At 42.2% G+C, this 16418-nt stretch overlaps 1 protein-coding gene across 2 annotated transcripts in view; it reads left to right on the top strand.

Annotated features, from left to right (window-relative positions):
* The window catches only part of CNNM2 (cyclin and CBS domain divalent metal cation transport mediator 2), a 119480-nt gene that overhangs the window by 82430 nt on the left and 20632 nt on the right, over positions 1 to 16418 (top strand). For both annotated transcript variants that reach the window (XM_027647915.1, XM_027647916.1), the window contains exons 2-3: positions 7314 to 7457; positions 15021 to 15158. In XM_027647915.1, coding sequence (XP_027503716.1) covers positions 7314 to 7457; positions 15021 to 15158 — 282 coding nt within the window. The remainder of the gene's footprint in view (positions 1 to 7313; positions 7458 to 15020; positions 15159 to 16418) is intronic.

Here is a 16418-nt window from a genome sequence, read left to right on the forward strand (position 1 = left end):
AAAGTAAACTATAGGAGCTGATGGTAGTAATGAAAAAAAAGAGAGTATATCCAGCCCTGAGTTCCTTTCACACCCCCCAAGATGCTGCTCTTCAGTTTGTGCTCTTTGCTCTCAGCATAAGGTTTAGGTCCTTATGTAAGCATGTTGGCCTCAGCTAACCTCCTCCTAATGTCCAAACATGTTTCTGTTGTGCCTTCTAGTACTTTACCTTTGTCGGATTTAAAATCTCTTGGTGTAGATGCCAAAATCTAGAAGCTCCCTGAATTAAACTCAGTCTGTTCTAGGAATTGAGGGAGGCAGGATTAGGGGGAGGATTAGATCAGTAGGATTTTTGGCCATAATGATACAGAATAAGGCTGTTGTTTCTGTTGGTGTTGTGTTTTGGTTACCTGAACATCAAAGTCATCCGAGTTCATCGTTGTTTTGGATTGGCTTCTATTTTTGTTGCTCATAAACATATCTTGGTGTTCTTGTTTTCATTTAGTGGATTAACTGTTGGTTAGTGGAAGCAGCCTCTTGGACTGGAGGAGACTAACAAGGTGATGGTTTCCTCTCCTGCGCCCTTATGAAGGGCTCAAGAAATTGTCCCCCCTAGGGCAGGGAAGTGGGAGGAGGGTGGGGTGGGTACAAGTCATAGCAGCAATGAAAAGTTGCAGGAGGAGACACTGAACAGGCCGTGGCAGAAAGGGGTCATCGGTCTGGATTTCCAGCTGAAGTACATATCTCTCAAAGGACTCAGCAGCCTGGCCCAACCGATGCCAGAATCCAGGACCTGTCCTCTCCATCTGCTCTCCGAGGGACTGAGGTCTGGGGAGCACCTGAAGCATTGAATTTAGCAAACCCAAGGTTTTGCGCTCCCTCTGCTGGCGGCATTTCTGCTGGCGGGTGCCTGCTCTTCATTCCTGAAGAAATGCTGAAATCAGTGGGACAATCTTGAACAAACAGGGAAGTAATAAAATTAGCATGGCTCCTTTTTAGGGTCCTTGGACACTAGGAAAAAAATCCTTGTTGACCATGCTGTGGATGTGTGAGGCAGTAAGGAGATGCATTTCTTACACTTCTTTCCAAAAGGTCATTACGTGCCTTGGGAAGTGGAGACACAGGGAAAATCACATCAGCATAAGTCACACTTTGGTATCTTTTGAATCTGGTGTGGAAGACTTGAACCATGACCAAGAATGACTTCAATATTCTGCTTGCTTTCCTTAAATTTTATATGAACTTTTTTGTTCTGTGTCAGCCCAAATAACACTAGGTCTCTCTCCAGATTCAATATTTTCTCTTCTTCTTGTTGCCACCTCTTCTCTTGACTTTAGTTACTGCACTCCTGAAGTGCTTCCTTGATTTTTTTGTATTTTAAAACTTCCAGCCTGTTTCTCACCTCAAGCCACCAGTGTCCTGATATCATAACCTTGTACTCAGGTTAGAGCCTAAGAGAGATGTCCAAACCCTTTTTGCTTTCAAGAGAGTTTTCTCTCTCTCAAGTGTTATGTTTTCCATCTCTTCCTCTCCTTCAGATCCAGTGGATAATTCTCAAAGATAGTAGCTTCCAGGTTTGGGACGCAGCTTATGTTTGTTCATTTACCAGGCTGAAATCAGAGTTCTGGCCAACACTGAGAGCAGCCCAGCTAGTGATGTGCATTTCACACTCTCGTGGACCCTGATTATTGTCAACACCAGCCATATTCAGCCCAAACTCCCTACTGCATAAGGACTGCCTGACTGGGAAGCCTTGTCATGCTGTTCACGGCAAGGGAGTCATTAATAATATTCAGGGAGTTTCTGAAACTTTTTATCTTCACTCCTCATTTTTGTTCTTGCTGCCTGCCTACACCTGGTAATAGTTTTCCCTAGATGTTCTCACTTCTTATTGTTCCCTAAGATTTCCGCTTTGATAGCAGAGCTCTAAATTGAAATGACCTTTTTCTTTGCACTCGAACTATTTCTGGTTCCCAGCTAATTTCTTTTACTCATGTACCTATGGTGATTTCCCAGCTTGTGATCCAAGTTTGTTGCCAGGTTCAGTTCAGTTGCATGTAAAGCTGCAGCAGGTTGCACCTTTCTAGAGCTGTGCCTTCATACTTAGAAGCATCAGCAAAGCAAATTAAGTTTGTCAGGGTGTGTCTCACCATGGTCCTACCAGAAGGGATTGAAGGGTAGGCAGCAGTTGGGTTGGAGTGCCTGCACTGACTGATGGGCTGCTGGAGATGGAAAATGTTAGCTCATCGCTTCTCTTTCATCTGCCACAGGGCAGGGGACGGTAATTGAGTCCTTTCTAAGAGCTTTGTCCAGTCGAGTTTTCAAAGTTGCAAGTAACTGAGCTTCTGTCGTTTCCCCTGGGAAAGTATTCCTTACAAATACAATTCACTGTCAGGAAGTCATTCTGAAACTCTCCCTGATTTTTGCTTTTTTTGATGTCCTCCCACTAAATGGACTTTAACACAAAGAGTCTATTTAAAGTGCTACTTTTTTATTTTCCTGTGAAGGCTGCTGTGGTTTCTAGTTAATGTTTGTACAAGACTGTGAGCTCTCCAGTTTAAAGGAGAATCACTGTATTCCCTGTGGTTGTGCTGATACTTTCGCTCATTTCCTTGAGGATCTCGATGAGTTTCATGTGGCTGTATTAAATGAACATTAGTTATCAGGTTCCCTTCCCAAACATATATTCAAAATTGTGTGTTTTGCTGCTGCAAAGAGCAGGATCTAAAAAGCCTAGTCTAAATCTAGATTATGTTTGTGCAGAAGTTTTGGGTTTGTTCTAATTCTGTGAATGGTGTATGGTGAACCCAAAGGCAGCATGCACCAGTTTGTGTGTGTGTGTGTAGAAAGTAGCAGTCTGATTTCCCCATTGAAAATAATCAAAGTGGAAAAGCAAACAGCATGAATGCAAATTTCTGCTAAAAGAATAGAGATTTAACGTCCTTGAACTGTGCTGCAGAAAAGAAACTTAGGAAAACACTTTTTACTTTAGTATAATTGCTTGCAAGCTGGGGCCGTCCCAGAGGGAGTTATTTTTAATGGTTAAATTATACAACACATTTTAAAATTGATTGTTTTGTATAATGTATTGTTGAACCTGTGAATCTCACTGACAGACCCAAATGTTTACCTTTGTAGAAATCAGTCAAAATGAAAACAGTCGTGTAAGAATAAGCAGAGGGATTTTTCAGAAGCACAGATCATTAGTTAGTAAATTCAAGGGCAACTAAGCGCCTCCTGGGATTTTTCTCCATGTCATTGAAGGCATATTAAACAGGCTATAGCTTAACATACCAGGGCACTTACCAACAGCAAACAGACTGACATTACTGGTTTTAACAAAAATTGACTGGCCTGATTCTTGTTTTACCACAGACTGCCTTTAAAGCAATCTTCTGTTTTATAAATGTCTACCATAGCTTTGATTTAGCACTGATTTTTTTGGTTAATAAATTTTTCAAGAAATGGTCAAGGTGCTGTAAGAGAATGAGTATTTCAGGCATTTCTTCCAGTTCTGTTCTGTGTGGTCAGTAAACCACATGGACTCCCAGAAGCTCGTTGTAGGTTCACTTGCTCATGTGGATTTCACTAAGTATCTTCATGTTTCTTAATTAGCTTGATTAATCAATCAGAAGTTGTGGTACAGAGCAAAATCTAAGCTGAGTGGCAGGGTTTTAAGCAATGAGATGAGATTGGATTTGCATTTAACAAAACTGCTTGGTGCTTTAGTTGTCCATGAATGTAACTGAGAGGTTAAAATTTGTCACAACTTGTAGCTCAAGCCTTGTACACATGTAAGCTCCACAGGCTCTTGGTGGTGTCACTGACCATTGCTGTACATGGGGGAAGCTGAGGCAGAAAGCAAATGCTGCCTGCCTGTGGCCACAGAGGAGTTGTGGGTCACACATCACTCACGTCATTTATGCCTTTGTCATGAGATCTGGCAGTGCTGCAGAGCTGCCCACTTGCTAAATCTCATTGTATCAACACTTAAAACAAGTGATTAAAGTATTAGTGTCATCTATGTAGTATGGTTAGAGACTGTGGCCTAACCACATTTTTCTATATTTCACCTAACCAGTGAAATACAGAACTTATTTATGTCATTTCCATGGACACCTGTTCTCTCTGTTTAATTTGTGTTCTGCTCTCAAAGCCCTAGGAATATTACAGACAGTCCAGGTGTCCTTACCTGGACATTTACCTTATTCAGCTCTTTATTGGATATGTATTATATGTCCTTAGCAGTGGAAAATACAAGCTGAAACCTCTCTTTCTCAGTTGAATAAAATGGTATAACAATTACCAGTGTCCTGATAAAGTATTTGAATAAAGTTGTAGCCCATTTCTATTTCAAACACTCAGAGGAGTCATTATTTTACTCACAGACCACTTTTAAAGCTGAGCACATGCTGTGTTGTGCTCTTTTACGATGTATAAAGAAGTCTGCACTCCACTAGCTTTTCCTTTAGCCTTTTCTACCTTGACTACTTCCATACGTGGAGAGTATATTGCAGTCATCTGTGTCTGAGGGGGGCAGCCAGTCTGGGAATGCATCTTTGTAATATCTCCATCACCAGCTCTGGGGCTTGTTCTACTGTCTGATGAATTCTGGCAAATTATTGCATCTAGGTCAAAATTATCTTGCAAACCCCCAAGAAATGTAATTTTCGGATCTGGTCTGTCTCATCAAGTCACTACATGAACATTGGAGCCAATGGAAAGGAAAGAGAAGACTTGGGAGCAAAAGTCAGGCTTTTAGGGGCAGCCTAATTTCATTGGCTTCAGTTCCTCTCACCCCAACAAAGTGATGAGTTTGTTAAAGTCCAGAACAGGAAAACTTGACAGTCAAGAGGTAAGAAAGGTTAGTGTCAGCCTGAGTTTGGATATACTCACTTTGTCTAAGAGGGCAGTAGCTGGTACAGGTTTTGGTCACTTGTCTCACATTAGGTACTGTTGCTCGGATCAACTACTCACATGAGGAGCGCATAATGTATTTGAGTGATCCTGAATTCTTGGTGGGGACCACTCTGCTGGAAAGGGCATGTAACTGGTTTGTGGATGAAACCTGTGCCCAACTTCTCATTATATTGCCAGCTGCTCAGGTCCTTCCCCAGTCCCATTTTCATAAGTCTCTCCTATTGCTTGTAGATGTGTCCAGAACTCCACTGTTCTTTTCAAAATTTAAAATTTCATTACCTAATTCAGCATTATGATAGGCAGTACAGAAGTGGAGGAAAAGACTCAAATTTGATGGTTCTGATCAAAGCTGAAACACCAAGTTGGTAGCATTGTCTTTTGGGTTGGTTTTTTTTTTTTTTTTTAAATTTAATCCACTTCTACAGATCTTCCATTTACTAATGTATGAGAATGGTCATCCTGAGGAATTAGCATCTGAATAAGCATGTGCTAATGAGCTGCTCTGTGATAGAAATGGTTCTGGAAGGAGCCATGCCTTTTGACTTGCAAGCAAATATACTAATATCTGAGCAGGCACTGGGGAATAAATTGCAATATTTGTTTTGTCTGTGTAATGTTATTTTTGTACCGCAGTTTTTATTGAATATTGTTATGCTGAAAGGATATAATTGGAGTAATATATTATAGGGGAACGGCAATAATAACCACACTTAATTCTTTCACATTTTTATGAAGTCACCTTTTATTTTAATGCAGTTCACTGAGTGGTAAAAAGAGCTGGAGGTCTTGCAAGTAATGCAAAGAAATAAAACCTGTAAAATCTGGCACAGTGAAAGACTTTCAGTACAATATGCATATTGATAGTTTAAAAATCACAAATCATCTTTCTATTAATTCACTGTAGAATAAGGTCTCCTCAAGATAAGACTCAGCAGTGTTGTGGAGTTGGTATTTAAAGTATGTCCATCTGCATCTAAACGAGTAGCTCCAAGACAATCAGATTATGCAGTAGTTACTTTGGTGAGAATATCGCCTAAGTGGAATGGAAACTTCATTTTGAGTCTAATATTAGACCCTGCTTTGGAAAATTCCTTTTAAATGATCACAAGCTGGGAATAGCAAAAGAATTTAACTTTCGACAGACAACATTCACCAAGAATTTGTTTTTAACTGCTTATGTTGGGTCCCTGGGAAAGCAGATGTGAAAAACTTACCAAAGTGAATTGACTTGACCTGATGCAATGTTTATATCAGTAGTTGATAAGTTTTCCTCCCTTGTCTAATTTGTTCGGGATATTTTCATTCTTTAAGCATGAGTAAGTCTGGGTTCAAATAGTTTGAATGCTTGTTAGTCTAATAATCTGAATCTTAAAACATGCAGACATTATTGCCTATAAAGGGGGTGTAAGCAAAGTTGGACTATTTTGGTTGTCTTCCGCAATTGGGGATTAAGTATCGTTTTTGATACCAGCAAAGAAGAATGTGAGGCAACGTTGCTTAACTCCTGATAATTCAGAAAGCATATTTATGTCTGCTGTATTAGTACTTCAAAATGCCACTTGCATTTGGTGACCCTTTCAATGCATAATGCATGTTACTATTTATGCAGCTTTACAAAAGACTGACTTTCAGTGGCAGTCAGGGAAATGGCAACCAAGGGTATCAAAGCCGATTTGAAGGGTCATAATAATATTGTCATCATCATTATTCCTTGTGGCACAAAGGAATTTAGGAATTCACTGCAAATGATGCACAGCTCAGGGATCTTCAGAGTCACTAGTATATCTCAGCTTTTCTCTTTGTTGATCAGACACTGTCACTTTGGATATTTTAGTTAATTAATTCCAAAATAAGTTGTCCCCCCTCCATATGGAGGGATACATAAATAAATTATTTTTGAGGAATGGAGGAGAAAAAGAGAAACTGATGGATTGGGCTGACCCCTTCTCCCCAGCTCTGCCCTGTCCCCATGCTTCTGTGGTTTGGCCATTGTTGCTGTTGTTTCCAAGCTTGAGGAGAACATCTACGGGACCTCACTGCAAAGGAGTGCTCCAGTCTGCCCTTCCTCTGCCAGTGCATGAGACAAGAAGTGGAACAACTGTCAACAAGATAATATAATGAATTCAATACCAGGGTGACTGTTTTGCTGGGAAAGACATTAGAATGGGAACACTCATCTCTTTAGTTGTTCTCTTTTAGTGCATTAGGTGGATTTATGTGACCCAGGAATGTGTATCTCAGACATAAACCAGATTATGATTTCAAGCATCTGTTAAACTTTGCACCTTTTTTCATAAAACCTGACACCAACCTTTTTGTCTTTTATTTATGCCTGTGTGTCTATAGTTCTGCTATAATTTCTGATCATTCAGGAATTTCTGAAATGTCTGAATTGCTGATCTGTCTCCTTGCAGGCAAGTCTCACCTGGCTATAGTACAAAGAGTAAACAATGAAGGAGAAGGGGATCCTTTTTATGAAGTTCTGGGAATTGTCACTTTAGAAGATGTGATTGAAGAGATCATCAAGTCTGAAATTCTGGACGAAACAGATCTATACAGTGAGTAGAAATATTTGCAATTTGTTTATGGATGAGACAGAAGACTCCATCCAGCAGCAACTGTGTTTATAGCTGTGTTTTGAGAGATGTTATGTTGCTGATTTAAAATCTTAATGGTCAAATTGTTAAGGAAGTTTCCTTAACAAAATGACCTGCAGATCCCTCAAGTGGTTGAAGCAGTTTTTGGTTTTACAGTATGGGTACCTAACTGCTTTATGCTGTATTAATTCAGAAACAGGACAAGTGTCTTTATTTGACCTTTTCATCAAGGAGGTTTGCATCTGCAGCAGTCTCTTCTCTCCTGCTACCTATTCTCCACCACTGTGGCCTTGTTAAACCTTTCTGTTATGGTACTCGCTTTCCCCCATCTTCTCTCTGTCTCAAGGGTCTGTAGTCCAGGTACTACCATACGTTAGCAAGAAGGCAGGCAAATACCATGCCTTGAGGAAGAGGAAAGGAGTCTCTTTAGAATCTCTCTCTGTTATTCATTCAGAATTCCAGAGAATGGAAAGTCTTCTTCAGGGCCGAAAACCAGCATGTCCTAAATGCCTGTTTTTATCAATCAGTGCAGCTCCTTCCTTCCTTGTGTTAACATATGTTGAGGGACACAATGCTGTAGGTCAACCATTACCTGGGACTTGAGAGATCTGGACCCTTTTCTTTCCCAGATTAGAGTTTATCTGGTCTTTGACCAGTTATCTAAAGTGTCTTTGCTTCTCTTCCCATCTGCACAATCTGGCCTGTGCGTACAGGACTTCCTTTCTGTCATTCTTCATATGTCTTATCTGTATTTTGATCACTTGCTGGCAGATGCTATTTTTTACTATGTGTTTGCGTGCAGCACAAGGATGTCTTTAGATCCTATTATAGTAGAAATAATAATTTTAAGTATCTTTAACACTCTTCAGCTGTCCTTTGCTTTCTTCTTCTTTCCTCATTGAAAGGAATTGGAATGTTTCTACAGCATCTTTTTCAGGCCAACGCAAGCATCTTCTGTCTTCCCTCCAAGCCAAATTCCTGATGAGCACTTGACACTCAGGGGTAGACATACTTCTACTTGTTTTTGCCTGAACTGCTTTCTGTTGCTGGTTAGTATTTTACCAGTATTTATGTGCCCAAAGGTTCGTGTAAATCACAGTTGTGTTTTGCGATATGCTGAACAGTCTAATCAGTATACAAATCACAGAGGTCCAGTTAGTATTGATTTCTTTTCATACCTTCGCAAATGAATTGTTGGGCTAATCAGTTACAGCATAATGCTTTTGCAGGCTGAATTCAGACTTTCTTTTATACTCTAAAAAGATCCTATCTTTGTCTACCTTTGAGGTGTTTTCGTGTTACTGAATGAAGACACCCCATATGGTTTTCAATGTTTCCCCCCCCAAGTTTGTTAAGAGAAAACACATAGATTATACCATGTTGTTCTTCAGGACAAAAAAAGCTTTGTCCATTAATAGCATGTTAGAGAGCAAGGAAATGGGAATTTAATTTTGCTATCTGAAGGCTTCCTAGATTAACAAAATAGAGTTGGTGAACATTGAGTTCACTTGAAACTCTCCTTCATGGGAAGGTTTTACTATTGAAAATTCCTGGTTCGGAACAGGAAGGAAACTTTCTAGGCTTCCTGGAGGAAGCACAAAATTTTGGGGGGTGAATCGTGCTATGTACTGTGGAGGTGAACTCCTAATTCATAATTTCTCTATGAGGTACTGAAGTTCATTCCACTGCTTAGATTGAAGGAAACTGTAACAGTAAGGGAGGGAGCAGAAATCCTTAGAAGCTGTGAGGATCACAGAAAGTTTAACAAACAGATTTTGGATTTGGGCAGATTGAGGTGCTGTAACCACCTCCAGCTGGTGTAGTGATGGGAACAATGCAAACATACTTTGGATTCACTGAAGGTACTTTATTGTCCATGATGTCTTAAGTCAGCTCATTTTTGGTGTTGATATCAGAGTGTTGGGGCTAGTAACCCCATCTCTGATGCTGTTCATTATTAGATCAAGCTGCCTTGCTCAGCTCAGATCAAGCCAACTTGAAACCCTTGGACTGATTTGCCCTGTACTAGGTGTTTACTTAAAATTAGACGTTATGAAAAATTTTGGCAGCGCTGTTACACTTTGTTCTGAAGTTTTAGAAATGTTTTGTTTTGCTTTGATGGAAACTTGAAATTTGATAAAATGGCTGACCTTGGTGTTGGAGCTGTGCCTTTCTGTTGTTTCCATGAAAACCTATTTGAACTGCATTAGAGTAGAAACAATAGTGTATTTACAGTTTTTGCTGAAAGCTGCTCTCAGTGCTGAGGCTCTGCAGCTGAACTTCTGGAGGTTGCTTGCCACATAAATGTATTTCTTCAGATGGCTCTATTCTACCATGTCTTCTGGCTTGCAGAGATGTTGAGAGCAAGCAGAAGATGGGAACACAAAAAGGTATTAAATATGTCTGACCCTTCAGCATCTGGGTAGACTGAGTACTTCTGAGCATGAGACTTTGTATAGGGAATGCTGAAGGGGGTGGAGAGCAGAGGTTTCTGTCATGACACAGGTGGATGACTCTGACTGCATCTCAACCGGTGTCACGAAGAGTGGTCTCTGTGTTTGGCTCTTAGTATTGGAAAGTTGGAGCATTTCTTTCATGGTTGGCACACTACAGGAATCTGTCCTGCACTCCCACGGCTCTAGTCATGGTGGGAGAGCATTTCGCAACCTTCTCAGAGGCCCAGTAGAGAAAGCTTTGTGTTCTGTGTTGGCCTCAGACTGCATGGACTGCTTGTTCACCCTTCTGATCCAGGTTTGACTGATGACCTGTCTTATTTAGCTCTTTCTGCTTGAAGGCAAGTTTAATCATCACCTTAGTGCAACTGGAATCCTGCTATTTTTCATGCATACAGATTCAGAGGTGGCTTGCCTCAAGTAAAATCTAGGATTTTTCTACAACTGAAATATCTTAACACACCCTTGTGCATGTGTTCTGCATGTTGTGGATGAAGAGGCTGGTTGTAAGCATCATCTTACAGAATCTGTATGTCCCCACTCCTGTGCTGTTCAGCTGTGTGTCTCAGCAAGCAGGACCCCCGGCCAGGCCGTGCTGCAGGGACATTCTGTGCCAGGCTGGGGTCCATCCGTTGGCAGCTGCAGCAGTGCAGCTCTCTACAGCTTTCACCTAATGAATTTTTTTTAGCCTTGGGAAGTTGCTTCTCTGAGGGGAGGATCCCATCTTACCAAACACTTCTATTTCCAAACAACTGTTGAAACAGGTAGGTTAAATATATGGAATCATAGAATGATTGGGGTTGAAAGGAACCTTAAAGATCATCTCATTCCAACGCCCCTATCATGGATAGGGACTGGGGGACTCAGGGCCCCATCCAGCCTTGTCTTCTGGGAATGAGGAGTCCACAACCTCTCTGGGCAACCTGTTCCAGTGCCCTCAGAGGGAAGAATTTCTTCCAAATGTTTAATCTGAACTTACCTACCTTCAGTTTAAGGCCATTCACACTTGTCCTATCCCTGCATGCTCTTGTGAAAAGTCCTTCTTCGACTTCCTTGTAAGCTCCCTTTAGATACTGGAAAGTACTATAAGGTCTCCCCCGAACCTTCTCTTCTCCAGGTTGAACAGCCCCAGCTCTCTCAGCCTGTCTTCATAGGAGAGGTGCTTCAGCCGTGTGATCATCTTAGTGGCCTCCTCTGGGCTTGGTCCAACAGGTTGATGCCTTTCTTGTGTTGGGGACCCTGGAGTTGAACACAGTGCTCCAGGTGGGATCTCACAAGAGCAGAATGGAGGGGAGAGAATCACCTCCCTGAACCTGCTCGTCACACTTCTTTTGATATGTGTATCACTTCTCCCATTTAAACTGTGGAGCTATGGAAATAAAAATTGTTTGCCCTGTTATTTCCACTGTCATCCAGTGAAAGTGTAGCAATGTAGAAAAGGTTATGCAACACCAGTTTGTCTGGCAAGACCTACAGATCCTAGCTTGGTGTACATCGGTATCCTACGTCAGGAGAACAGAGCTTTCAATAGCTGGAATCTAATCTTTCGATACACCAAGGTGATTGACAGTTAGAAAATAGTGCTTTTACCATTAGGACTATGGACTTGCTAACCTTCTGCTGTCTAGCACCCATAGGCTGAAGGAGCTGCATCCTTATGGGAAACAATGTTAGGCTGTTAAAGTGCTTCAGGTTTTGTCCCACTGACTTTCAGTTGCTTAAAAAGGAGTGATACACAGGGAAACTTGGCTTTCCCAGCTAGGGACAAAAAGAACTGACAAAACCAACTTAGTTCCCAAACCTTTCTTTTAAAACGAAATAATCTCACAGGCTTAAAAAGCCCTGTGCAGTGTGTGGGGCATAGGCTGTCAACCTGAGTGTGAACATCACTGAGAGCATGAGGGAGAGGAGGACATCAGGTGTGCAGAGTGAGACTCTGGCCCCTACCTCTGACTGCCTGCACTAGACATCCTGGTACCGACTATGGACAAGTCTAGTCCTCTGGGAACTGTACCTTGTTTTCCTGGAGTATCTGATAAATGTCCATCTCAAGCAGTTGCTTGTCTCTGTCCTTGTACAGTTCTTGTGTGCTGGACAGAACCACATGTCCATTTGATAAAATATTTTTGTCCTCTTTGGCTTGTCTGGATCTCACTGCAGATGTGTCCTTTGTCCTAAAGACAAAGAGCTCAGGAGGAGAATAGGAACTTTCCTAGAACATTGCCTCGGTGCATTTGCAGGACCTGTCAGCCTGCAGCCTGCCTGCCCATCCAACTGAATTGGTGATCTGAGGATTGAACTCCCTGTTCTGTAGCTGGCTCCTTCAGGGAAGTCTGTGCAATCATTTTTCATGTTATGCATCAGGCCTCAAAGTTCAGAAATATTACAAGAGAGATCACAGTCTTAATTGTATTTGAATCACTCCTCTTGAGTTCTCTCACTCATCAGAAGCTCTTGTTGCCTTTGATTTGAAGGAAAAGTCTAAGTATTCCCAGAAATTACTGAAGATGGTTGCAATATGTGTTGATATCTCACCAAAAGTTATAGTGAGAATATCTCTCATGCATTGCACTGTTCATGTTGCAGAACCAAACAGCGTCACAGCACTCTGTAAGCAGAGATCACTTCAGCGTGCCAAGATAATTTCAGTGCCTGTGTCTCCATCTCACTTACTGTAGAAGGGACAGGCAGGAAATACCTGGTCCATATTCAGTTACGTCTGTCATAATCCAATCCCTGGTTCCTATCTGTTACAAGAAGCTCAAAAGTTGTTTGGACAGTGAAGAACAATTTAAGACCATCCCTTGCAAAAATAAGCCAAGATAGTGGCTTTAAGCCATGTGGCTCTGCTCTCACTGTGTAACATTTTTCTTGAGGGAAGATTTCTGGATAACCTGCCAAGGAAAAAGTAGGAGGAGTTGAAATCACCCATCATTTGATTTAGAACCTGGGTCTTTTACCTTGATGACTGATACAGACAGAAAGATTTAAGGCATTTTCCCCATGTGTGGTGCTGGCCCTGTTTTCAGGTGCCAAAAATGCAGTGTGAAGCCTGCAGAGGTACACCTTATCCACAGGAGATGCACAGAGATGTTTCCCTGTCCCAGGGCCTAAACTTGTACTTGTGGTGATTTTTGCCTCCCTGAACAGAGCAATGATGGAACTCCTTGTGTTGAAAGCCTCTTAGGTACAGCACTTCAAAAATAACATTCTCTGAGCTTTTCAGAAAAAGCAAAGTTTCTATTCTTCTTACCTATTACGGCTAGGGGACTTTTCTCCTCTTCACTTTCTATTGCTTTGGTATCCATCTTTCCTGTAACTTCAAGATAAGTTCTGTCTCAGACTATGTTTCTAAGGCAGGGATTGTTTTTAGTCTGTAGCCACTCCCTTGAGTGGTTTCTATTCCTGCTTTTGGAAGAGAAGGTGTGGTCCCTGATGTAGCCAAAGTCCTGGATAAAGTACCACTAGGGTAAAAGGCTTCTGGTTTCAAAAAAAGAAAAAGGGTATGGGTCATCATCGTTCCTCTCCATGCGCTTGGGAGCAAGTATCTCAAATTTTCTGATTTGCACTGCTCACAGAATAAGCTCAAGATATCCAGACTTGGTAAGTTACTATCAGTATGGTATTGCAGTTTAGTCTGTGATAGTCCTGTAGTACAGGCTTGTCCATGGGAAGTTGACGATCTAAATGTATTCATATCTAAAAGACTAGGTGACTTGGGAAAATCTAGAAACGTATAAATTACCGGTAATGTGCATTTTCAATCCTCAAACTCCACCACTCTGAGATTTATGTAGTCTGTAGAATATATTTGGACGTGTAAAGGACTTCAGATCTCAGGAGCTTCCTTGCTACAGTGCATCACTTTAATCATCTTTGCATGTATAACCCGAAATCTGGCAACATGCACCTGGGAGTATGTGCGAAGTTTCAGTCTCAGCTTCACCTACACCTCTTCGTGTGCTTGCCCAAATTGTCTGCAGTGAATCAATGTACCAGAATTACCTGTGGTCCCTGAAAAGTACAGTCACTTTAAACCAATTGACTAAGGGTCTGATAGACAAGTAGATGTGGTGTTCTCAGGATTTTTCCCTGCTGAGGCCCTGGAACCTGAGCCGTGCCTCAACTCTGAGGGGCTCACAGGAATTGCCTCAACACTTGGATTTCCTGCACTATACAGTGGAGCTCAGAGCTATTTGACAGTATTCTGCTGCTTATAGACACTGCCACCGTGTCAGCAGAGAAGAGCAAGACCCTGCCATCTAAGCAGAGACCTCTTCTCCCTGGAATTGATGTATACCATACTCCAACAAACCTGTAGCTCTCTGCTTACCTGGTTTCTTAAACATTTGGGCAGATTAGCTCAGTGGGTGGATGACAATTGCTGGGTTGTTTGTGTCTCTTTCATGTTGTTTTTCACAAATGAGGATTCCCCACCACAGAGCCTCCTTTAAGACACAGATGAATTAAGTCTCCCACCTTCGGGCTGTACACTTTGCCAGCCTTTGCTGATGTTTGGACAGGACAAAAGAAACTGCATATTCTAGACACTGGGAATTACTTCAACCAAAGGCGTGTGGATTTTGCCGCAGTTATGAAGAGTCAATGAAGCTGTGGTACAGCATAAGAAATAAGTTATTTCATATTTCCTCTGTGTACTTGCTGGGAATTTTCTAGGGAACATATTTGGAAAAAGCAGCTATCACAGCTATTTTTGCAAAACAACACCTTTAGATCTTTAGTAACACTGAGCAGGACTCCTCTTCCCCACCTGGAAATGCACACACACTTCACATGTAACGTGCAGAGCTGCTCTCCGAGACTTTCCCCCATCAGGCTGACAGAGGCTGTGGATGATGGGCTCTGCAGGACAGGGCCCCACAGCTTCACAGCTCACCGGTCGTTTCTGGTTTGTGCTGCGTACTGATGAGTAGGGCTTTGCAGAGGGGTCTGCCAGCACCCTGTGCTCTGGGTGGCCATCCTGGCTGACTCCAGACAGTGTGGTTCGTATTGGACCCCGTTCTAACAGAAATCGCTTCCTTCCTTTCTTTTCCCACCCTCCCTTCCCCAGCTGATAACAAGACGAAAAAGAAAGTAGCTCATCGGGACAGGAAGCAGGACTTCTCTGCCTTCAAGCAGACAGACAGCGAGATGAAGGTTAAAATTTCACCGCAGCTCCTCCTGGCAATGCACCGGTTCCTGGCAACAGGCAAGTGAGGGTTATCTTTTTTTGCAATCGTGCCAGAGCCTCGGAGGCAGTTTGTGAGCAAAGGCCGGTGAGGTGGGTGGGACAGTATAGGCGGGAAGGGAGGCTGGATTGTGGGGTGACAAATAATGCCACTGTTGTGTTTTTCTTTTTAAATTCTCTCCTCTCCTGTGTTCAGTGTCGGCATGAACCCTCTGAGACATATACCAGGGGTGGACCAGTAACTTTAAATTGGTCTGAAAGGTAAGGATGAATGCCAAGTGCCGCACTGCATGTCTAGAGTCCGTCAGATTAACGACTAGCAAGTACACCCCATTAGGAAGAGCTCAGGGAACAAATCAAAGAGGACTCGATACCACTGGCCAGCTGACTGTAATTGCACTCTGGCGCCTTCTCCAGAAAGAGATGCTGGACTTTTTGCAGGAAGGTCTAAACCTGTTCCATGAGACTTTCTGACTCCAAGTGAAAAACTCCTGACACATTTAATGCAGACTGCACAGGTGATTGAACTGCACTCTTTAAAATGGATTTCTGTCTGGCTTGTGTGACCTCCGTTGATGACTTCAGGTTTCAGAGGACAGTTGTCTCCATCCCAGAACACCTTGATGTTTTAGCCCTTGGGTGGGCTAAAACAGGGAGAGGCCAGGGCCTTGAATGGTTTCTTGCAGCTGATATTGCCTTTCGTCGTACAGTTGATCCCTTCACCTCAGAGATGAGACCTTTTAACAGGAGAGCTTGTGGAAAAAATACCTTCCTATTGCTCATGCTGTCTCTCTTTGACATATAAAGACTTCTCACACTCATGCCTTTCAGACGGGTGTCTTTCACTGCTATGTTCAACGTATATTCACGGGTGGAAAATTATAAAGTTTTTTTGTTTCAAGTTTGTCAGCTCCAGTTGGAAATTAGTACTTCCCCTCCTCTAAGATGCAGTAACTGCCTGCCTAGGTGCTCCTAGTCTGCCTTCATGCTTTATTTTGCCTCTGTGAGTTGAAAGAAAAATGTACATGATCGGTTATCACATCTCAGCTGAGGGGCAGTAATGCCTTAAAAAGCTCGGACTCCTACGGCTCACGTGCACGTGAGCATGTCCTCTTGAAAGGAAGCAGTTCAACAGGAAGATGCGGATTTAACAGCAAGCAAGGCACTGTTCATGTAGTGTACAAGACTTGATGGAGTTCCCTAAGCACCTGCTCAACAGACATACTCTTACAGTGCTGCTTCTCTACTTATTTTGTGGATGAAAGGATTGTGTATCTTAAA

Source organism: Corapipo altera, unplaced genomic scaffold, assembly GCF_003945725.1.
Source record: "Corapipo altera isolate COAL_440 unplaced genomic scaffold, ASM394572v1 56, whole genome shotgun sequence".
Taxonomy (NCBI): Eukaryota; Metazoa; Chordata; class Aves; order Passeriformes; family Pipridae; genus Corapipo; species Corapipo altera.